This window comes from Lissotriton helveticus, chromosome 1_2 (assembly GCF_964261635.1).
Source record: "Lissotriton helveticus chromosome 1_2, aLisHel1.1, whole genome shotgun sequence".
NCBI lineage: Eukaryota > Metazoa > Chordata > Amphibia > Caudata > Salamandridae > Lissotriton > Lissotriton helveticus.
In genome coordinates, this window is record NC_136058.1 from 177,071,474 (window position 1) to 177,096,553 (window position 25,080).

A 25,080-nucleotide genomic window follows, 5' to 3' on the forward strand; every position below is an offset into this window, starting at 1 on the left:
AATGTGAAATTCAGTGCAGTGTACTAGAATTATCCTTTTCTTTAATCATTGTTGTTCCCTTTATATAGATCTTTATCTACCCTGTATGCAGCTACTTTTTTGGTCTTTTATAGAATATATTGAGCAGCTTATTTGTTATTGGCCCCAATAATGGCTCTTCTACTTGGATATTTGAGAAACCAAATCGTAATAGAGCTTGTACAGTTTACACTAGTCAACTATTTATGCCAGCACTCCTGTAGACGGAGCAAGCTGCCCGAGGATCTCTTTCCACACGCCCCTGTGAGCCGTTATTAGAAGTGGAACTTGGTACACACTGAATATCTGAGCCCAGTTTCTTCTGTTAACTTTCAAACAAGAAGAATTAAACACAATTATTGTGCTTTTGCTTGTTGCATACACAGTGGCCTCCCTTGAACCCTGCCTGGCAAATGTAACATTTAGGGCCTTCGAGGTGCTAGACATGCACTGTCCTCTTCTGTATAAAGTTGTTCACATTTATTGCAAACCATACCAGAAGTTGTGCTTTACCTGAGCACTAGTTACATTAAATATGATTTTATTTTAGGCACGGGACTATGAAGTGATTTGCACCGAATCACAGGATGGTGAGCCAACACTGAGAATTGAAACCTGGTTCACCAGCTCTGAAGTAGGCAGCTCTACACTGTTATCGTGTGAGCGTTCAGCCTTCGATTTTAAACCTTTGGTCAGCTGTTTACCACGGTTAACTGCTGGTCCCCCATGGCACAGAGGTTCAGGCGTAGAGCCAGGTCTTGAGGCCCTTCCTGAAGTGAGGCAGTGATAGTGATTGCCTGAGCTGGAGAGGTAGTGTGTTCCAGGTCTTTGCTGCGAGGTAGGAGAAGGATCTTTCTCCAGCTGTGGTCTTGCAGATACGTGTGATGGTAGGTAGGGCCAGTTGGGCATAGCAGAGGTATCTGGTGGGGCAGCTGTTCTTCATCCAGGTTGCAACAGCATTCATCCCGTTGTGAAAGTTGTTCGTGGCGACTGAGGGTTAGTTGGTGAGGAAGAGAATCAGCTGGGTGTCGAAGGCTTAGGAGACTATGTTAATTCCTTGGTTCCTGACGATGGCTGTGAGCGGGGCCATGTAGATGAGGAAGAGTGGGGCTTAGGGGTAGCCCTGAGGTACTCTGCAGCTGTTCTCTGCAGGTTCAGAGAGGAACGGCGGTAGTAAGCTGGAAGGAGTGGACACATTCCAGGGCTTTGTTGCGGATGTTTGTGTCGTGGAGTCTTGTGCATAGGGTGTGGTGAGAAACGGTATTGAAGGTGGCCCAGTCTGTTTCTGATAACTTCTGTGGAGGTCTAGAGGCCTTTCTCATCTTATGCCAAGATCTAGTTAGGTCTGCCTTGACCGCAAAGTTACTTGCTATACCTAGTTTTACCAATTTTTAGAAATACACATAGACTGTGCTTACGTCTATCCAGAAAAGTATTTCTCTCTCCTTGTGTTTTTGGCTGCTTGGTAGATCATTCTATGGTGTGCTTGCATTGCAAATATGAAAGACAAACAAGTCTCTATAGATCAATGATTGAGCAATCACAAAATACTATATAGTGGTCAGAGTAAAAATTGCAAGCCATGAAGAGATTATATATTTTTTTCTTCTTTTTTAGGTCGAGCGTAGAGCTGCGCATGCGTAGCATGTGCTGTCTAGCTCAGGACCTATAGCTGTTACTTTCGGGTGAATCTGAGACAGCGTTCGACCACGAGCCTCTGCTGTCTCGGATTTCTCCTCGTGAGCGCGCCTTTGCTGCTGGCTGCTTGCGCACTGTTTCGCTTGCTTTCGCGTGCATACAGACAAACGGGCAGACAGACACTCACCTACACACCACCTACCCCCCCCCCCACCACCAACCAGTCATCGTGCTATTTTAACACACCCACACACCCACACACACATACACACATACATACACATGTGCACGCACACACACACACACACTCCTACATACACACACACTCCTACATACACACACACTCCTACATACACACACACTCCTACATACACACACACACACACATACACACACACACACACATACACACACACACACACTCTCATACATACACACACACACGCATACATACATACACACACACACACACATACATACACACACACACACACGCATACATACACGTGCACACGCGCACACACACACACACACGCGCACACATCCCCCCCTCACACCCCACTCACCAGGTTCTTCTTGCGTGTCCCTCGGCAGCCAGCGGGTCATTCCGGTTAACAGGCGGGGGCCGCGGGGCTCTCCACGAGCACGGGAGCCCTGCTAGCTAACACGGAAATCCTCCGGCGGGCACAGGAGCGCCTGCTTCCTCTTTTTGTCCGGCCCCGCCCCTGTCCCAACAAAGGTTGCCTGGCTTCCTGTTGAAGCCGTGCTGCGGCGGTGAGTTTGCTTGTTTCTTATCGCAAGCGTTATATTCAGTAATCTTGTCCTAGCGGTGGTATTTCCACAGGTCCTGTCGATGTGTTGAATGATCCCTGCGTGAGCCTTTGCGTCTGCTTACTGTGACGTAGCCGGGCCACCCGATATTGGTGTGTTGGTAAATCCAGCTGTTCGTCATAATAACGGGGAACGGCAGATGTGTTTAACCCACTGTTACCGTGCTAGTGTTCACAGCGGAACACCGGATTACCAGTGCAATCAGGAGCCTGATCTGTGCATCCATCTTGATTCGATTAGGTAGCGCAATTTAGGAAGCGCTTTTCAAGGAACCTTCAGAAAAAGTGAACGGCCTCCACCCCTTCCCTACGGCCATCTATTTCTTTGAAGTCTGGTGCACATTTTCTCTTCCTACTTGGGAATGATAAATAGGCAGCAAAGCAATTGCTTTGTGCGTGCGAGGGCCAGCTGCCTTTCGAGACTCGCTCCCATGCCTCACAAGAGACGCGGGAGTGATGCCTTGATGTCCGCCAAGCATGCTTGGGACTGCTAGCTAGAGACATGCTCGCCCGTCCACTTGGGGACGTAGGGTACTGGCACTGATAGGGACATGCTCGTGCGCCCCTGGGGCGGACGGTACTGATGGGGCCATGCTCCGGACGGTACTGATCAGGACATGCTCGCGCACACGCTTAGACGGCAAATTGTCACTGCATTGCACCTTTCAGGCTGCATTACCGTTTTTCTCACACGGGCGGAAAGGTCAAAGCCAAGCGTATGATTGTTATTGGAGTATGGCCAGGACACCTGGGTTTGCGGCTCTTCCTGTTGGAGACGTCCAACTCCATGGAATCCCGAAAGCGGAGAAAGAGCAGGCTCCCGGGGTAACGCTCCTGCCAGCGTCTGACGTAATTCCCTCCACCTTTATTTAAACGCACTGTCTTGGGTTTGGCAGGCCTGTAGGAAAAATAGCTGCACGCTACTGCCTCAAATCTGAAAATAATTAGGCCTCCCCTCTTTTTTTTAAAAAATTTTTTTTTATAAAATTAATTTGTTCTGCTCGTAAATTGCAACGTCTTCCTGAGAGACCTTGGAAGCATTTGACAAATCCTGCTTCGCGAAACGGAACACGAGAAGAGTGAAAGCCTCTGAGCCCTACGCTGTGGTAAATGCAGCTCCTGCACTGGAAGTCACGGACATCAGCTGAGACGAGGACCACTTCGATTAATCAGGACGGTACTCCAGGGAGAGCAGATAAAACCTTCCGGAGACAGAACCTTGGCTCAGGAGGGGCCCTCACTGCCTTGTCAACACAGGCCGCCTAAATGTAGCAGCGAAGAACGGCTTCTCACTCAGTCAGTGATTAGTACACCCCCCTCTCCATCATTCGCACTCACTCACCTTCGGATTTAGCACTCACTCACATTTGAACCACTTCACGGCACAGGTGTTGATGCTCACTTCTCTCCTTCTCTGCACTGAGACGCTCAGAGCAAAGACACTCTAACTCTACTCTCAACACAGGTCTGCACTGCTTCATGGCACTTTGTAGTACTTTTTAACATTGCATTGCTTGTACCTCACTTTTCCCATAGTAAAATTGACACATTGGGGTCAAGTGGCTTGTAATTAAGCCCATGTGATACTTGTTCATGGTTGTTTCCTTCTTTGCATGGAAGCGACTTTTCTTGCTTTCTTTTTGGTCGCCGCTGGGACGCTCTTTCCACTCATTTACGTCTTTATCTGCTCCTTGAAACCCGCCTCAGGGTTCCAGGCCCCCTCTGGGTTGAATCTGCTGCCACATCAATGGGAAGCCATGTGAGATGTTTACCGCTCTGCCTGCCCGCATGCATGGAGACAGACGATAATGCCGAGAGCACACTTTAACATTTTTTTTACCTCTCGTGAACTTCTTTCATTAAGATCGGTGTTAAAACACTTAGAGGGTTATTTTCAAAGCTGCACTGTTCCTGGTTTCATTCCTTTCTCGCTCCTTTCTTTCTTCTTCCCTCTTTATTTCTATTTCCTGCTTTTATTCTCTTCTTTCCGTGTTTCTTTCTCTCATCTTTCTTTTCTCACATCATTTCTTCCATTCTCTCCTCCTTTATCCTTTGTCTCTTCCTTTCCCTTTTGTTTCTTTTTCGTTTCCTTTTTTCTTTTTCTTCTCCTTTGTCACCATTTTTCCTTTTTCTCCTTTCAGTTTTGCCTTTTTGCTGTCTCTAATTGCGGTTTTCTTTTCTCTGCTTCCATCTTTCCTTTATCGATCTCCGTTTGGTCTATTTGTGAGCACTTTTTCATGGTTGTTTCCTTCTTTCTGTCCTTCGTACACTCTTTCTTTGTTTATTTTTCCTTCTCCTCTATCCAGTTAGGGTATATGTAGTTTACGGTTCCATCATAGCTAATAACTCTTCCATTAAGTCATCAGACTTGGCTGAATGATGGGTTTCTCAGTTTAATGAAGTGTTAGTGTTCTGGTAGTCTAGAATATTTGAGAAGTTAGTTGGTTGCTACTCGACACTTACTGTTATTCCCTGACCACCTACTTTCTCTTCCATAGCCCTATCCTGCAAAGAAGGCCAATGACTTGGGAGTGTTTTCAGTGCTTAATTGACTGTTTAACTACTACCAAATTATCCATTTTACAGCACTATTTCCCAAAACTATGAATAAAACAGCTATGGTTTTTACGGGCTGTTCTTTAAATTAATTTCTGAAATGTTCCAATAATCCACGTGCTTACATAGTTACACCAGAGATGTATTGCTTCAAAAGCAAATCTTGTACATACCTTCATAAATACAACACACATTGCATTACAAATGCTATAGGTGTCACATTTGCAACATTTATAACTATTGGCATTGTAAATGACAAAGCAATTTTCAAAACCAACACATAAAAAAATGGTCATTTACAATACCAATAGCTCAAACTTTCCTAATGCGAGACCTATTGCATTGCAAATGCTTGTTTTACAGCAGTAGGCATTTTATTGTTTTTAGACTCCACCCGAGAGTTTGAGCTCTTGGCATTGTAAATGACAATACCTTTTATATATCTGTTTTAAAAACAACACCTAAATAAAAGGCTTTGTCATTTACAGTGCCAATAGCTCAAACATTTGTAAATGCGAGACCTATTGCATTGCCCTTGCTTGTTCATCTTGCGGAGATGGCAGTTTTGCCTTCCTCTAAGCTTAAAACGGGCATTCACTTCCTTCTGTGACTGTTCTGCCAGGTTCACTGGTATGTATGTCGCTTTGCGCAAGTCCCAGCTTTTTAATCAGCAGCACTTTACATTCTGGTTTTGTCATTTCGCTTTGATTATTCTATACGTTGGCTACTTGGTTCTCTTTGCTAACAAGGCAGAGTAGCTAAGGGTATGACCTGGAGCAACTTGCCTTCGTTTCCGTACGGAACTGCACAACTCTGTAGTATAATAAAGGGATCCGGTCAGTATTTATTTTTTGGTATTCTCAGCCATTGTTGCATCCAATCTAAAACCAACTTTTTTTGTTTTGTTGCATATAAAAGCGAAATTTGTGACCTTTTAATGTCCGCATCAAAAGCTCTTATAGTGTTATTTGTCTCCTCTTTCTCCTTCCTCTGCACTTTTCCCATATTTTTGGCATCTCTCTTCAGATCTGCCCTCATTTGAGGGCTCTACAGCCTAATGGGGAGACTGTCTATTTTCTGTGTGAGAGGAGCTGGGGAAACGATTGCGTCTGGATTACAGGGATGTGCTGACATAGCTGTCAAATATCCCTGTATCGCTTTTGTCCTGTTTAGCCAGTCCTGACTTGTAAGCTACCTGCACTTTGCATGCTAAGGTTTGCTTTCAGATTTTACTCCTATGTTGGAACTTTCATGTCCCAGGTGGCAAAGTGCTGTTGAAAAGCAAGAACTGACTGAAGGCGTCCGTATCGCAAACGGCCTAAGATGACCTGCCATGAACGTGCTGGGAACAGGAAGGCCGTCCATATTAAGTTTGACAGTCTGGATTTGTAAACCCTTGTAGTAAAGCCTCTGGGGGGTCCTCTTCGCTGCAGCCTGTGTAGAAGTCTTGGCACACATCGCTCCATAGAAGAAGTTACTGTGAGACATTCGGGGGTAGGGGGTGGGGGGGGTGTATGAGGAGGCTGAGATGGAGTCCTGTATTCAAAGACATTTGTGGGATGTGCCCAATAATTATCAGTGAGTTTTAACGGGTTAAACCCATGAAAAACTACCCGACCTGGGTCAGTAATGCAGTATGCTATAGAAGTTGTCGTGGTAGTGCTTCTTTAAAATCGCATATAATGAAAAAACATTCACCACTTAGAGCTTGAATCTGATAAAAGAACGCAAATTTAATTCCATGAATTATGCAGGCATTAAATGCAATATCAAATCCAAGCATAGATGGTTTGCAACACAGTTGCTCCAAACATTGGTAGTGCATTCAGTATTTGTTCCCTGCAGAGATGCTGTTTGCCAGTCTGTTTTGACGTCTGTCCACCTTTTGTTGTGCCACAGTTGAAACCAGCTCATTCTAGTATGCGCCTGAATGGTTTCAATACTAGCTCTGCTCTTTTTTTGGTTATGTTTCTTCCCTTTGAGAAACATCTGTGGTTCCTTTACTTTCCAGATTATGGGTTATTCCTTTCCGAAGTCTGCCCGGACTGTTCCTTTTTGTAAGCCCCCTTTGCAAATGTTCTTGGTATTCAGAATAACCAAGACCCAGGATGCGAAAGAAAAAGCCTATAATACCATTTGCAATAGTGTGAATGTTGCGTAAAGCACCTGGGAGCTTCACACGGCAAGACTGAAGCTAATTCCACGCTTCGCATATACATGCAAGGGCATGGTCTGTGGAGCTGGTACCTTTGATTATGTTATCAAAGTAACATAAAGACGGCTTACAGAGGACAAGAACCGCCAAGCTTGTCAGCAGTTGTCAGGACCCCAGGTGATCACACAAGCACATTCAATGTGATAACAGGTTGAAAACGAAATACAAGGCGTAGACCAGGAGTTCGAGAGGGCTAGTGCTTAACAGGAAAGAAGGGAAAATGTACATAACACGTGTCAGAAAGCAAATAAACTAAATACACTAGGGAACTGGGAACAAAAGGATCAGGGATAGGAAGGTAACACCCTGGCACTAAGGAAGAAGGAAGCCAAGGCAAGAAGTAGGAAATCGGTAACTGCTGTTATAGTGCAATTTCAAGAAATAATGATGCAATGATTAGTGCTAACGTGGTAAACAAGGATGTGGTTCGTGACAATAGTGGTTTAAGGAATCTAGGATTCTTCTACAGATCAGAATCGTGGAATCTTCTGAAAACAGAGTTCCAATGTACAGGACCACTGTAACAATGACAAATGCTGGATTGAAGGGATCCGACGTGCTATAAAGGCTGACTAGTGATCATGTGCCTATGGTGTGATCAAGCTCGCACCAGCCATCCACCTGTGTGCTGATTCCTCAACCCAACCTTGGCCTTTTCAAAGAAGTGCTGATTCAGTATTGTGAAAGGCTATATGGCCAATCATCTGAAAAATGTATACTTTGTAGGGAATAAATGCCGACTATCCCATAACCTGACCTGGATCTGAAATAACAGGAATTTCAGAAAATTGTCCAAGAGGCTTGATATATGTGGATGGTCAGGACACTTAGTTGAACACTAAAAAGGCCTACGGGCAGGCCCCCTAGTGTTGGGAAGGAGAATGCAGGTAGCAAATCGTTATAGGATGGATCTGCCTTGTGATCCTGCCCGGTCTCACTGGGTGCTGCTGCTACTCCTTCTGATGAAAGGGTTTTCTCTCTCGCTGCCCCTCACACAAACTGCTTATGTAGTGTCTTCTCCACGAGTCGGGGTGCTGGGGGTGATCTTTCCCTTTTTCTTATTTGATTCAGGAACAGAAAGCATCGGGGGGCAGGCACTGCGTTCAGATTTAACTCATAAGGGTGTAGATGTTTTTGGTGATACTTAAGCGATAGCAAATGTGAATTCTTTCATTGTCTGCCTGTATTTGTTTAGTGATCTCTATTAAAAGTTCATGTTAAGCACTTATTGAGGGGAAGACGCTTATTTATGTTAATTATGTCCGTTTTGGTGCCAGACTGGTGGCAAATATCTTCAACCATTATAGAAGCACACCCTACAACCCACCATAGGACCGTGGGGATCCCCTTTATTGAAAGACTCCTTTTCTGAACATGACTAGATTTGGTATCATACCATGACAAGTGTAACTCTGCTAAGTGAAAATTTGTCACCCTAAAAATCTGTTACACCTAGAGAAAGTCTTGATCTGCACCCATGCCATGGTGTTGCCACACACGCCAAGCATCCGCAGTAATCTCTGGGCTCTGGTAGCATTTCAAGCTTCTCAACGTTGTGCGATTCAGAAGGCGTCCTCTGGTAATAGTATGATTCTTACTGTGCTTTTCAGTTTTGTGAAGGAAATCTACTGATGCCTGCTCTTTGTCTTCCAGTGGTTTGCCTTTGATGGTCCTAATCCACAAGACATGGTGCGGTGCCTGCAAAGGTAGGTTTAGTGTTCATGGCTGTATTGCTTGATTTGCACCAGTTGAACATGTAAAAATGTGCATGAAAGGCTGCATCTTAGAAATGTGTTGTCGTGAGTGCGGTCTTCGTATTTATATGAGGTCATCCTTACTAGCCCTTCTGGCTATAGCACCACAGAGTGACAGGTCTTTAAGGATACTAGAGGCTTTGAATGGGAAATCCCACATAAAACGTTTTTCTTGGGTGCATTGAGTGACCCACCATACTGCATCCCAGAACAATCCAGTAATTTTATTTTATCCAGTATTATGGGTGTCTTTTATAGATTCACATGCCTGTATCATTCCCCTGTCGTCGAGACGGGAGTCTCCGGTACATAGAAAAGTAATGTCCTATAGACATACATAGAGAATAGTAGGCCTAAAGGCCTCACCTTAGTAACATATCCATGTCCTTTTGTAAAAAGGACCAAACTCTAAACAAGAGCCAATCAGCTATCACCTCCCTCTAGAACCTTCCACGCAGGAGCCTCAGTCCCTCAGATTTTCTACCGCACGTTGTGCTAAGGGAGTCTCCTCTGAGCCCTGCTCAGATTCTGTGTTTTTTTCATTTCATTAAATAACTTGGTTGTTAAGGATTCTTTCTATTATGGATTATCTTCAAATACATTCTTTAAAGAAGGTCTGGTAAGGAGCACTAAGACCAGAAAGGAGGTTTTTTTATTTTCTCCAGTGACCGTGATGAGGCCTTGACCTCAACATCTAGGAGATCTCAAAAGAGAAGAAAATCTCCTCAAACTCATTCCTCAGGGCAACGTCTTGAGAAGGCCCTCAAAAAGACCACTCATGGGTCTTTTGGGCGCAGTTCTTAAAAATCTCCTCACTCTGTGGAAAAGGAGAGTAAAGGACTTGCTTTTGGAGAAAAGTCATGTAAAAAAGAAGACTTCTGAGCCGTCAAAATCACCTCTTCTGGTCATAGGACCCTTCAGGAAGGCGTCCTCTATACCTCCTGAGGTAAAGACTAAGAAGCCAACATCGTCAACAGGATTGTCGACGAAGAAACCATTGTCATTGCCTATTACAGCCTCTTCGTCTACGATGGCCTGGTCTACGATGGCCTGGTCTACGATGGCCTGGTCTACGATGGCCTGGTCTACGATGGCCTGGTCTACGGCTCGTCTACGATGGCTCGTCGACGACCTAGTCTATGACTGCTCGTCTACGATGGCCTGTTTACGGCGTCTACGATGGACTCGTCTACGATGGACTCGTCTACGATGGACTCGTCTACGATGGACTCGTCTACGACGACGGCCTCGTCTATGACTGCTCGTCTATGACTGCTCGTCTATGGCGTCAACGATGGCCTCGTCTATGACTGCTCGTCTATGGCGTCAACGATGGCCTCGTCTATGACTGCTCGTCTATGGCATCAACGATGGCCTCGTCTGCGATGGGCTCGTCTATGGCGTCAACGATGGCCTCGTCTATGACTGCTCGTCTATGGCATCAACGATGGCCTCGTCTGCGATGGGCTCGTCTTCTATGGCTCATCTACGACTGCATAGTCATCGACGGCCTCGTCTATGAGTGCTAGTCTACGACGGCCTGTCGACGGTGGCCTCGTCTTCGGTGGCCTCGTCTTCGGTGGCCTCGTCTTCGGTGGCCTCGTCTTCGGTGGCCTCGTCTTCGGTGGCCTCGTCTACCGTGGCCTCGTCTACCATGGCCTCGTCTACCATGGCCTCGTCTACCATGGCCTCGTCTACGGTTGCTCCTCTACGGCGGCGTCGTCTACTGTCTCGTCTATGACGGCTCGTCTATGACGGCTCGTCTATGGCGTCGCCTACGACGGCCTAGTCTATGACGGCTCGTCTATGGCGTCGCCTACGACGGCCTAGTCTATGACGGCTCGTCTATGGCGTCGCCTACGACGGCCTAGTCTATGACGGCCTAGTCTATGACGGCTCGTCTATGGCGTCGCCTACGACGGCCTAGTCTATGACTGCTCGTCTATGGCGTCGCCTACGACGTCCTAGTCTATGACTGCCCGTCTATGGCGTCGCCTACGACGGCCTAGTCTATGACTGCTCGTCTACGACGGCATCGCCTACGACGGCCTAGTCTCGTCGACGAAAGAAATTCCGACAATTCTGGAATCTTAGAATGTGGTAGAGAGGGCTGCTCAACGTTTTAAGATCTCAATGGTCTCTCAAGAACAGGTCTGCTTATTGTATGACTTCACAGAACCTCTCAAGAAGGCCGTAAGGTCAATACCAATTATCGATTACCTATAGTCCGAAGGGGTAAAGGTCATGCAGAATCCCTCCTCTGTATCACCAGTGATCCCTCAGTTGGATAAGAAGTATAGGGCGCCAGATACAGCACCGGCGTGTTTAACAGGACATCCTAAGCCGGACTCCGTGGTGACACAGGTGTCCCAGAAGACCTCCAGGAATCCTTCGGCCCCTTTGTCGCTTCCTCCTGATAAGGAGGTAAGAAGAGTGGACAACGTTGGGAACAGGTTTTCCTTAATGTCGCAATGATGGTAAAGGCCGCGAACGCCCTAGCGCTCTTGGGACGCTATAATAGGCAATTGTGGGCACACATAGCCCCATACCTGTCGGAATTGCCAGATTCATCCAAAGAGGAAGTAAAGAGGATTCTGCTAGATGGTGAAGCATCGGCGTCAAGCTATAGACTGCGCGATGGATATCGCTATGACAGGGTTCTGCCAGTTGGCTGGAGCAGCAGTCTTGCGGCTCCAAGGGTGGCTAAAGGCAACCTCTTTCCGTCCTGAGGTGCAAACAAAGATTTTGGACATGCCATATGATAGCCAGTTACTATTTGGCACAAAAAATTGACGAAGCAGACACTGCGAGAGCTTTGGGCACTCTTCAGTATAAGAACCAGTCCTTTAGTAGAAATAGAGGAAGAGGAGAGTCTTCCTACAGAGGAAATTATCAATACAAGTCTTCCTGCTCTTCAGGCCAGAGTAGACCGCAATACCAGCAGCGCCCAAAACAGCAAAACAAGCAATCCTCTTTTGGGAGGTCGTCCTTTCAAGGTAAAGGACAGCGGAAATAACACAAATCTACGGCTGCTTCTATGAGAGATCTCGATTATGCTGCAGAAAGGAGCAATAGAGAGAGTACCTACATCTCAGAAGGGAAAAGGGTTTTATTCCCGCTTCTTTTGATCCAGAAAAATGACAAGAAGTGGAGACCAATCTTGGACCTCAGGGCCCTCAACAAATTCCTAAGAAGCAGTAGTTTCGCATGGTAACGATCCAGGAGGTCTTGCAACTACTGTAAGTGCAGGATTTTAGGGCGTCCCTAGACATACAGGACGCTTACTTCCATATCCCAATTCACAGAAATCACAAAAAGGTACTTGCGATTTGCAGTAGCGGGCAGACACTTACAGTTTTGCGTTCTGCCCTTCGGGCTCAAGTCTGCACCGCGCATATTCACGAAATGTCATACCCCGGTAGCGGCATATCTCAGACAGTGCCATCACCAAGTCTTTCCGTATCTGAATGACTGGCTGGTCAAGGCTCCATCCTTAGAAGACGCGTCCAGGTCTTCCAACGCCTGTTTAAAGCTTTTCGATTGCTTAGGTCTCACCCTCAATCAGGAAAAATCGGTCCTACAACCTTCTCAGTGCATCAGTTTCCTAGGTGCAACCCTGGACACACGGTCAGCAAAAGCTTTCCCATCCAGAGAGAGGATGAACAAGTCCCTTGCACTAGCTGCTATAGTAGCCTCGAAGAAAGTCTTGACAGTCCGCCTCTTCAAATCCCTCCTGGGGATGATGTCAGCGTGTATCCTCCTGATTCCTCACTGTCGACTACGAATGAGGAATCTACAGGAGGCGCTCTCGAAGCAGTGGGTCCAATGCACAGGGTCATTCGACGACCACATAAAAGTGAATACTCAGATGGTTGGAGCCCTGCAATGGTGGATGTCATCTCAAGGCTTGTCATTCCTGCTTCGGCTGCTCCTCATGTTGTCACAACAGGCGCCTCCTTGGAAGGCTGGGGAGCTTTTCTGCAAGAGCTACAGATAAGCGGGTAGTGGTCTCCTATGGAGAAGAAACTACATATCAATCTGCTCGAATTGCGGGCGGTCTTCCTGGCCCTTCAAGTTTTCCTGCCAAGAATCAAACATTCCCTGGTGCTCGTCCGGACAGACAACACCACGACTATGCACTACCTCAACAAACTGGGAGGAACACGCTCGCTGACACTCTCTCGCGAGTCGCAAAAAAATCTGGAATTGGCTCTTACTCCACAATGTAACCCTAAGGGCGGAATATGTCCCAGGCGCGGACAATGTGCTCGCCGACGCGTTGAGCAGGCAGAAAACATCGTCACACGAGTGGGAGCTAGATCAATAAATTATCGACCAGATCTTCTCCAGATGGGGCACGCCGCTAATCGATCTATTTGCGACGAGAATGAACGCCAAATGCCCACACTTCGCAAGTTGGCATCCCCAGTCAGGGTCTCTAGGGAATGCATTTTCCATCGCATGGCGCAACGTCTTTGCGTACGCCTTTCCGCTATTCCCGAGGCTATCCCTGGAGCCGCCGATCCACCTGCGGCAGTATCCATCTCTGCTCACAATGAACAACAATCAAGTTCAACATCCGGATCTGAAGTCTCTCAGGTTAGCTACCGGGCTCCTGAGTTCCGAGAGTTCCACAATCTGAATATTCCACAAGACTGTAGAGACATTCTTGCCAGCGCAAGGGCGGGTAGCACGGCCAAAACGTATTCCCTGAAATGGAAGCGCTTTTGTGTTTGGTGTGCAGATCAAAGCATTCGGCCTTTCTCCTCACCAGAGCAAATCTTACCTTATCTATTACATCTGGCACAGTCGGGCCTAGCCCACTCCTCCATTAAAGTACACTTAGCAGCACTATCTCGTTATAAAAGAACTTCAACGAGTCCATCTATCTGGTCAAGCAGGTTGATTAAGCAATTTCTAAAAGGATTATACAGATCTTTCCCGCCAGTAAGTGTGTTGCCACCTTCCTGGCATCTCAATGCGGTTCTTAACCAGCTCATGAAACATCCGTGTGAACCAGTACACAGAGCTGACCTGAAGTATGTCTCGTGGACAACAGCACTCCTCCTGGCTCTCACATCTGCAAGGAGGGTCAGTGAGCTACAGGCGTTTTCAATCCAGGATCCTTTTCTACAGTTTAAAAAACGACAGAGTAATCCTGAGAACCAATCCTAGGTTTATCCCAAAAGTCCCGTCGGACTTCCACCTAAATGAACCTGTGGTTCTGCGTTCCTTCTTTCCAAACCCAAGCACGGCAGCTGAAAGATCGCTGCTTTCTTTGGAGCTCAAACAATGCTTGAAGTTTTACATTGACAAAAAGAAAACATTCAGGAAATCTAACCAGCTATTCGTAGCTTACAGTATACCTAGGAAAGGTCTACCACTTACCAAGCAGAGCATCTCCAGATGGATTTCTGCAGCCATTGCTTTCTGTCATGACCAAGCTGGACAGCCATTGCATTCCAAAGTGAGAGCACACTCCACGAGAGCTATGTCCACTTCTATGGCTCTCTTTGCAGGGGCGCCAGTCATTGGCATTTGCAGGGCGGCAACATGTAAGTCGCCGCATACCTTCACTAGGCACTACTGCCTGGATACGGAGCTGATGAATGATGCAGCAGTGGGACAAGCAGTGTTACTCCATCTATTTCAGTAAGGTGAGCCTTCCTCCGTCCCTCCATCCTACTCTGGTAGGATGTGCTAACCAGAATGGAAATTGTTCCCGTTTTGCGGGTGTTTTACCAAGACATGATTGTATGTTCTGTGGTGTTATTTTGTTTGTGTTCCCCTGATGAGGGGTCAGCTGTGGAATGTTAATTGCTGGTTGGACTGTTGAAGTCCGCATTACATATTGGACCAATTGTCTGTGTATTTTAATTAGTATTTTTAGCTGAGCTAAAAGTTCCTGGTCTGACATTTTATCAATGTCTGGGTGAGGTGTGTAGCTGGCTAGAACCGGCCACGTTGCTCCTGGTCTACCTAGTGGACCGAGCCTGGTGATGTGATTTTTATGTTTTAGGGCGCCTTTAAACCAGAGCAGGTGCTCTTGGTAATTTAATGGGATTTCAACCTCCTCGAAAGGAGTGTATTCATCCGGAGGTTCCTCTATTTTGTAATAGTGGAATTCTCTTGTTACAGCGTTTGCTGCTGGAAAGTGTATCCATGAATAGAATACCTCTGTCTGCCGATATTCATGGGCCTCTACCACGAATATGACTGTACCACCTCGTGATGCCAGTCCATTTTCTATAAGTTTTATAGTTATAGTTCTTCTTATATTTGTCGGAATGTAAATAGCATTCGGGTCATTCTGTTGGATATTCGTGTCATCCAACAACTGTTGAGACGCTGTAGCATCTCTTTCTTCGTCTCCGTCAGGCATTTTACTGACCGTTTTTTGTTGCAGATCAAGTTTCAAGGGAAACCAAGATTAGGTGCACAATATTTTGGAACACTGTATCCTTCAACGTTGACTAAACCAAAAACTATACATAGGAATCTCTACTAAGTTCCGGCGGATTTTAACCTTTTACCCACTCCAGACGTCTTTTGGAGTATTTACGGGAAAAAGGGTTCTGTGTGATAAAGCACGACTGAGTTACACTAGTGTCTTGCGTTAGATTATCGCCTTACCAAACGTTGGGCGCCATGTAGTGTAGTTCCTATATTCCCAATAGGCTCTGCGCATTGGAATAATATAAACAGCAGTGTAGACATAGGACTGAGGTCGACTAGGTCTCTACTGACTATATTAGACTTAATTAGTTTTTTGCCAGCTAGCTCAGAGGTCACTAGAAACTTTCTCGAATAAACAAGGAGAAGTTTAACTTCCCTGTATAGACAAGAAGGGATTAGCTTCTGACAACCATAAACATGACACCTTTGCTCCCTCAGAATAAGAGTGTATCTCTAGAGTCGTGTGAAAACAATAGGCAGCTATTTTACTCAGTCAATCGTGCTTATCCAGTATTATGGGTGTCTTTCATAGATTCACATGCCTGAATCATTCCCCGTCGTCGAGATGGGAGCCCCGGTAATAGAAAAGTAATGTCCTATAGACATACATAGAGAAAAATAGGCCTAAGGGCCTTGCCTTAGTAGCCTATCTATGTCCTTTTGTAAAAAGGACCAAATTTCCCAAGGTAGCCAATCAGCTACCACCTCCCTCTAGAACCTTCCTGCCAGGAGCCTCAGTCTCTCAGATTTTCTACCGCACGTTGTGCTAGGGAGTCCCCACCTGAGCTCTCCTCAGGTTTCTTCAAATTCTTTACTTTTCTTCAAAAAACTTGGATTCTACTTCAACTATGGCTGAACAACAGAAAAGAGGACTATTCAGAGCTTGTTCTTCTTGTGGCAAGAAGAGACTGCACGTCGACGACAAGCATGAGACTTGCCTCTACTGCCTCTACCCTGACCACACAGTAAAGGACTGCAGGGTATGTAGAACATTCTCTACCAAAACACTTAAGGATAGAGAAGGCAGACTGCTCCTCTGGTTAAACAGACTAAAAACCAGAGATGTTGAGGTGCTCTCCTCGGAGGGCAGTGAAATGGCTTCAGTTTCCTCAAAACTGTCCTTAAAAAGGCCAAGGGAGGCTTCCCCTGGCCATCCAGACGTCCCTCACAAAAAGACTACTTCAAAGTCTTCTGAGGCAAGATCTGACACGTCTGTGAAGGATGCTGCAACCTTCAGAAAGCCATCGCAGTCCTCGTCGTCTACTTCCATGACATTCTCTTCAAGGAAAACGAACTATGTTTCCACATCGACGACGACAATCTCGACAACGGTGGCATAGTCAGCCTTGACTTCAACGACGACGACCACCCACTCGTCGACGACGGGTAAGCCAATATCGTCGATTGTACTTATTAAAAAACAGCAATCGTTTGTCAAAACTCCGTTGTCATCTCCGTCGACGTCGACAAAACAGAAAACACCGACATCGTCGACGAGAATTCAGTCGACGTCCACCGCATCGTCGACGAAGACACCGACGACGGTAGGAGCACCGCCGACGACAAATGCACCGTCGACGGCTACTACGCCGCCGACGACAAAACTGCCGTCGACGTCCACGACGACGGCGAAGGTACCGTCGACGACCGCATCGACGACGGCGAAGGCACCGTCGACAGCCGCATCGACGACGGCGAAGGCACCGTCGACAGCCGCTCCGTCGACGACCGCCTCGTCGACGACAGCTTCATCGGCGAAGGGACACTCGACGCTTGAAAAGCGATCGACGGCAATACCGTCGACTACCTCGTCGACGACCTCGTCGACGACGACATCATCGACGCCATGGAAAAAAGCGGAGTTAATTCCATCAAAAAAGGTCACCAAACTCCCTATTACGCCCGAATTAACATCACCCAGTAGGGTTCCATCACTGCTTCCTTCTCACATACTACAAGCTGACGAATCAGATGATGACCACTTCGAACAAGCTACTAGCCCGTCAGATCTCAATGTCAAATGCCAGAGTACTGACGATGACGGAGATGATGTTATATTTACGGAAGAAACTGTTCGGGCTCAGGTAAATACTCAAGTCACTCCAATGATCGTATTGCCGGCTGAGATAGTTCATGATCTTCAATTCCTGATCACAGACTATAAAAAGCGGTTCCCAGAATCGTCAGCGACACCATCACATGGCAATTCTCAAGAATCTTCCACACAGCAAAGATCACCAAGGGCAAGACCAACGCCTTTGGTTATTCCTCAAGATACTGAACAGGTTCACAACATACAATCCTCTGATGATGACGACGAACCTCCTGAGGAAGGTGAGGTTAGAGATGACCTCTCTCAAAACAGAGATGATGAGGATTACGTTGCTCATTCTCCGGCCACACCGGAACCCAGCACATCAGACTCTCCACCAGTGGATATCGGTGGATTCCACAATTTAATAGAGAGAGCGGCCACTAGATTTCACATGGCAATGGAAACAAAGGTAACGGATTGTTTCTTGTATGACTTCAAAGACCCCATAAGGAAGGAGGCACGATCCATTCCCATAATAGAACATATCTGGGAACAGGGGCTACAACTCATGCAAACACCTGCATCTGTTTCCATAGTGGTCCCTAGACTGGACAAAAAATATAGGGCTCCGTCAACGGCACCCACTTGTTTTAATTCACATCCAAAACCTGATTCGGTCGTCACTCAAGCCGCCCAGAAGAACTCCAGAAACCCATCCTCGCCACTCTCAGCACCACCAGACAAGGAGGGCAGGAAATTGGATGGCATAGGCAAACGCTTCTCCACAACGTCAGCCATGACGGTCAAAGTGGCCAACGCCATTGCTCTGCTGGGCAGATACAATAGGCAACTATGGGAAGATATTGCTCCATATCTCACGCACGTGCCTGATGACTTGAAAAATGAGGTCCAGGCACTCCTTCATGAAGGTCAAATGTCGGCATCAGAAATCATAGATTCAGCTGTCGATGTCGCCATGACAGGCTTCAGACAGCTTGCAGGCGCCACAGTTTTGCGCAGGCAAGGTTGGCTCAAAGCGACGTCCTTCAGACAGGAAGTACAAACCAAAGTTGTAGATATGCCCTATGACGGACAACTACTATTTGGAGCTAAAATAGATGAAGCCTTGCAGACGATAAAGAAAGACACCGATACTGCAAGGGCTCTCGGGACTTTACAATTCAGGAACCAGTCCTTTCGAGGGCACAGAGGACGAGGACAATCCACGTACAGAGGATCTTATCAAGGCAAATCCACATATAATCAAAATCGCTCCCAATATCCACAGCGGCAGCAACAACAAAGTCGTCAGACCCCCTACGGGAGACCGAACTTCAGGGGCAAATCGCAAAAGAAAACGGCTGGCGGAAGACAATGACCAATTCCCGCAGCCAGTCCCCCCACCGTCCGGTCCGCTCAAAATTGGTGGCAAGCTGACACATTTCCTCCAAAATTGGAAAATGATTACGACGGATCGGTGGGTACTACAATTGATTCAACACGGTCACACCTTGGAATTCAACTCCATCCCACCGTTCACCCCTCCTCACAAACATCATCACAAACACCTTCGTCTGTTACTGCAGGAAATCTCTTCCATGATAAAAAAGGGAGCAATAGAGCGAGTCCCATCAGCTCAAAAGGGAAAGGGATTTTATTCCCGCTTCTTTTTAATCCAACAGAAAAAGAAGAAATGGAGGCCCATTCTAGATCTCAGGGCGCTCAATGCCTTCCTGAAAAGCCAATCGTTTCGTATGGTGACTATCCAGGAAATCTTAGGCTCCCTGGAGGAAGGAGACTTTATGACATCTTTGGACCTGCAAGATGCATATTACCATGTCCCAATACACAAACGACACAAAAAATTCCTACGATTCGAAGTAGCAGGTCTCCATTACCAATTTTGTGTCCTCCCATTTGGCCTCAAATCAGCACCTCGCATTTTTACAAAGTGCCTGGCTCCTGTGGCAGCTTACCTGAGACAACAAAATCACCAGGTCTTCCCCTACCTAGACGACTGGCTGGTGAAAGCACCGTCTCTCACGGACGCACAGCTGTCTTCCAACGCCTGTCTCGACATTTTCCGGAACCTGGGTTTGACTCTCAACTTCGAAAAATCTACTTTACAACCCACCAGGATAATAACATTTCTGGGGGCCACTATAAACACCATTTCCTCCAAAGCTTTCCCGTCTCTGGAAAGAAAAAACAAACTGATGACTCTAGCTACCGCGATATCTTCAAAACCAACCATCAAAGTAAGGATTTTCAAATCTCTTCTAGGGATGATGTCTTCCTGCATTCTACTCATCCCTCACTGTCGGCTCAGAATGCGCCCCCTTCAGGAGGCCCTGACCAAACAGTGGACCCAATGTACAGATTCCTTCGAGGATCACATAGTCGTCACTCGACAAATATCCGAGACGCTGGGCTGGTGGATGAAGCACAAGAACCTATCCAAAGGTCTCACGTTCTTGTTACCAGAAACTCCACACGTCATAACGACGGACGCATCTCTCGAAGGCTGGGGTGCAGTCCTTCAAGACTTACAAATCAGCGGCAGATGGTCGGAGCAAGAGAAGGCTCTGCATATCAACCTCCTAGAACTACGTGCAGTCCTTCACTCCCTACAGGCATTCCTCCCTCGCATCAAAAGTTCTGCAGTGCTAGTGAGGACAGACAACACGACCACAATGCACTACTTGAACAAGCAGGGAGGGACACGCTCGCTGACGCTGTCTCGCGAATCACAAAAAATTTGGAACTGGCTACTGCTCAACAACATCACATTAACATCGGAGTATGTCCCAGGAAAAGACAACGTCATAGCAGACGCTCTCAGCAGACAGAGGTCAATGTCCCACGAATGGGAACTGAACCAGCAAGTTCTAGACAACATCTTCTCGGCATGGGGAACACCTCAAATAGACCTCTTCGCCACCAAGGAGAACAAAAAATGCCACAGCTTCGCAAGTTGGCATCCCCAACAGGGGTCATTAGGAAATGCATTTTCCATCGCATGGCGCAACGTGTTTGCGTACGCATTTCCGCCATTTCCCCTGATCAGCAGAGTCATCCGGAAGATGAAAATGGAGCATTGCACATTGATTCTCATGGCCCCATACTGGCCGAGACAACATTGGTTCGCGGACCTCCGACGCCTCTCAGTCCGTCCATCAATCCAACTGCCTCAACATCCTTCTCTACTCTCGATGTCCAAAGGCCAGATACTCCACCCGAATCTGACATCTCTCAGATTATCGGCTTGGCTCCTGAGTACCGAGAATTCTGTCACCTAAGCATCCCGCAGGAGTGCAAGGAAGTCCTAGCTAAAGCAAGAGCAGTTGGCACGAACAAAACTTATTCCTTGAAATGGAAGCGATTTTGTATTTGGTGTAAAGACAACAATATACACCCTTTCAGGATCACTCCAGAGCAGATACTGCCTTATCTCCTGCATCTGGCCCAAACAGGTCTTGCGCATGCTTCCATCAGGGTACACCTGGCAGCAATCTCTCGCTTCACCAGGTCTTCAAAAGGCCCTTCACTATGGTCCAACAGACTGATAAAACAGTTTCTTAAAGGGCTTTACAGATCTTTCCCTAGACCAAGACGAATACCACCAACGTGGCATCTGAATATTGTACTCAATCAATTAATGAAACATCCATTTGAACCTATCCATAGGGCTGAACTCAAATACATTTCCTGGAAAACTGCACTTCTCTTAGCTCTAACATCAGCCAGAAGAGTCAGTGAGTTGCAAGCTCTTTCGATACAGGATCCTTTCTTGCAATTTAGAGAAGACAGAGTCATCTTAAGAACCAACCCCCGTTTCATTCCTAAAGTCCCCTCGGACTTCCATCTCAATGAACCGCTTGTGCTTCGCTCATTCTTCCCGAACCCAGGCACAGTGGCGGAAAGATCTCTTCACTCTTTGGACATTAAGAGATGTCTAAAATTTTACCTGGACAAAACGAAAGCTTTCAGAAAGACCAAACAACTTTTCGTTGCCTTCAGCAGGCCGAGAAAAGGCATGCCACTCTCCAAACAATCCATTTCCAGATGGATATCGGCAGCAATTGCATTTTGTCATGACAAAGCCGGACGTCCATTACATTCCTCAGTCCGAGCACATTCCACGAGAGCTGTGTCCACATCGGCAGCACTATTCGCTGGTGTACCGATTCTGGATATCTGCAGAGCGGCCACCTGGAAATCGCCGCACACCTTTACCAGACACTACTGCCTGGACACGGAACTGATGCAGGATGCAGCTGTGGGCCAAGCTGTACTTCGCCATCTCTTCCAGTAAGATGAGCCTTCCTACTTCCCACCGTCCTGCAATGGTATGCACATTTATTTACTTTACTCTTTATATTACTGATGGTATCTAGTCACATGATCTGTATTATCTCAGACTGTTATATTCCATCGCATATGTGCATAATGTATTGCTTGCTATTCTGATTCAGGCATGTGAATCTATGAAAGACACCCATAATACTGGATAAGAAATGCGTTACTTACCTGTAACAGCAGTTATCCAGTATTGGTGTCTTTCATAGATTCACATGCAACCCTCCCACCTCCCCAGGAAGGACTCATCTCTCACTACAGAGCATATGTTACGTCTACCTAGCTTGGTGCGTACGAAAATCTGAGACTGAGGCTCCTGGCAGGAAGGTTCTAGAGGGAGGTGGTAGCTGATTGGCTACCTTTGGAAATTTGGTCCTTTTTACAAAAGGACATAGATAGGCTACTAAGGCAAGGCCCTTAGGCCTATTTTTCTCTATGTATGTCTATAGGACATTACTTTTCTATTACCGGGGCTCCCATCTCGACGACGGGGAATGATTCAGGCATGTGAATCTATGAAAGACACCAATACTGGATAACTGCTGTTACAGGTAAGTAACGCATTTCATACTTAGTTTCACCAGAGTGCAGAGAAAAGAGACGGGGGTTTTCAATAAAAGGTGTTATTGAGCAGTCCTCTTTCTCATGCAAGAGAAATGAATTGCCATAATTGCAATACTTAATGTAAAGTAAAGTGCGTACAGTAAAAGGAGTATTATGAAATAATACTGTAAAAGCATTGATATGGATTCTTAGCCATATGATACTTTTAAAATGGATAAAATATATACATACATAAATACATTGACTAACGTACTCAACTGGTGCTTCTAAATACGCCTACCCCGGTGTACCTGACCTAAGCCTAATACGTGGGAAGGAGTAAGTAAGTAGCAGTTTAAGTTAAGTTGGTTTTTGCCAAGAATCTGAGTCAAGAATTCTCTTAAGGGTTTAGTCAGCTCCGTACCTTGGTAATAGAATGCAGGAGGTCTGGTATCTCTATCTCAGGACTCGATATCCCAGCAACCCGCAAGGGTATCTGGAAACACCGGAGCTGGATTTCTCGGCAGGAGAAAAGACAGCGTCTCTCTCAGTGCGTCAAAAGGGAGGGGCGGCTTCCGTGGGCTCTCGCATCAGCTGGGCTCTCGGGCAAGTAGATAGCCGCTCTGCTCCAAACCACCGTGTGTTTGCTTAAGGCAACGTTGGTATATTTATACCTGAAAGGTGCCGGGTTTGACGTAAGGTTGGACATAAGACGTCAATAAAGATGTCACTAAGAACTGGCCGTTCTTTCAGTGTTCGCAGGAGTTCTAGGACCAATCGAAACAGAAGCATGGGGATTTCCCAGGTTGCTGGAGGTTTGCTTTGTTTAAAGAACGCGTTGTACTCTCTAGGAGTCAGGGGAAGTGGCCTTGCTTAATTTGGACTGCATGGGCTACGACTAAATATGGATATGATTCTTATGCCTTTATAAGGATATTATTTATTATAACCACATAAGGGCATAAATCAGGAATATCGAATTAGGGTCCTAGATAGAAATACAACATATCAAACACGCTCATTTTAAGACCAAGCGATTCAAGTGGTCGAAATGCCATTAATAAAAGATCAGTCAACACCATGTGCTGGAACTAGATTATCATGCTCCCAAATATGATTATCAAGATAAAATTGCATCACAATGTCCCACATTATTTGAACCAACATGGTTGTCCGAACTGGCAAGTGAATGCAGTTAACAACCCTATATAACCGTAACTGGGTAGCCCTGCCGGCTCACCTTAATTTCCCTGAGGTAGAGATGATCTTGCCTCTAGGGCAAAGCGGGCATTTCTCCCACAACAATTTGCCCCTGGAAGACCGGCAGGGCGGGGGTACACTCAACCATGTGACCCCAGCAGTATAAAGGTCGTTGTGTATGCTAAGTCACGGCCTGCTTCATACATTACGGGGCGAGCTAAAAATGATGGGGATTGGGTGGGTTATACAGGACCGCACGAATAGGGGCTTAATGTGAATCACTGATGATGGGCTCTTTTAATGCAATTGTTTTAAACTCATACGTGCTAGTACAAAGAGGAACCACCACTTTCGAAACCAGACTTGGTTAATCACAAATGTCGCAGTCTAGATTGAACTGTTAAATCACGACTCCCGAAGGGTAGATAAGAACCAACGAACTCCTTTCGGGCATTCCGGGCCTCTTCAGTGAAGTGAAACCTGAGTCTCTGGTAGAACAAGTTCGGGCTCCACATCTGTGCACATCCAAGCTGTGGGCACTAGAACCATTTCCATATGGCTGTCCCTGCTTGTAATGACCTAGTGAGCACAAAACATACGCAAAAGAATGCTGTCCCGAGGCAAAAACGATGAAAGGGAGTGCAGTCATGCTTACTTACACTGGCTAAGAATAACGTAAGCGTTTCCATCATTTGCTATACGTTCGGCAATATATGTCGGCTTCGGGTCCCGTAGTACATGTACAGCAACTCCTATTCATTAATGTGGTTTACCTCCATGCTGAACATGTCGGCAGGTGCTGAGTGACAATCAAACTGGGCTTGTACAGAGTGACTGTTCACCCAAAAGTGGAGGAAAAGTGAAGAACCGGCAGCTACGACCGAAAAAACAAATGGCACCTGCGCGTGCCGCTGCTCGATCAAGCACCAGCACAAAAGTTAAAGCTTAATAGGAAAAAAACAGATGGCTTCTGAACGTGCCTCTGATCGAAAAAACACGAAAGTGAAAGCACATTAGAAAAACAGATGGCCCCTGCACGCGCCGCTGCTCGCACCCGCAAGGTGGATGCCACCACATGCACGAGTGAGTGGAAAAGAGCTGACCAGTTTATAAAGGACATCTCCTAGAACAGCGCATGAGCGCTGCGCTAGGCTCAACCTAGAAAAACAAGCCACAAGCAAAAATGGCATCTCGGAGGACTAATTCTTGAAAAACATAGTTTATACAAACTTGAGCATGCACTCTTTTTTGCTGAGACCACTAAGATTCACAATTCCATTTTCTACCCCACAATTCGGTATTGAAACGGAATAAAGAAACGGTAACTGTAGAATTATTGCAGGAATGGCTGGGAGAGTATTTAGTAAAGCCAGAAGAATGACCCCTTGAGCAGCAACGTGTTACCCTGGGCCAGGAATGGAATGCCTTCACTTGTGACTAAGAAACCGTCACTAACTCCAGATGTCAGCCACACCA

The 25,080-nt window shown here is 46.5% G+C and overlaps 1 protein-coding gene across 1 annotated transcript in view; it reads left to right on the forward strand.

Moving 5' to 3' along the window:
• TXNDC12 (thioredoxin domain containing 12) overlaps positions 1-25,080 on the forward strand; it is a 115,549-nt gene that overhangs the window by 22,303 nt on the left and 68,166 nt on the right. The window contains exon 3 of the mRNA XM_078670689.1: positions 8,911-8,963. Coding sequence (XP_078526815.1) covers positions 8,911-8,963 — 53 coding nt within the window. The remainder of the gene's footprint in view (positions 1-8,910; positions 8,964-25,080) is intronic.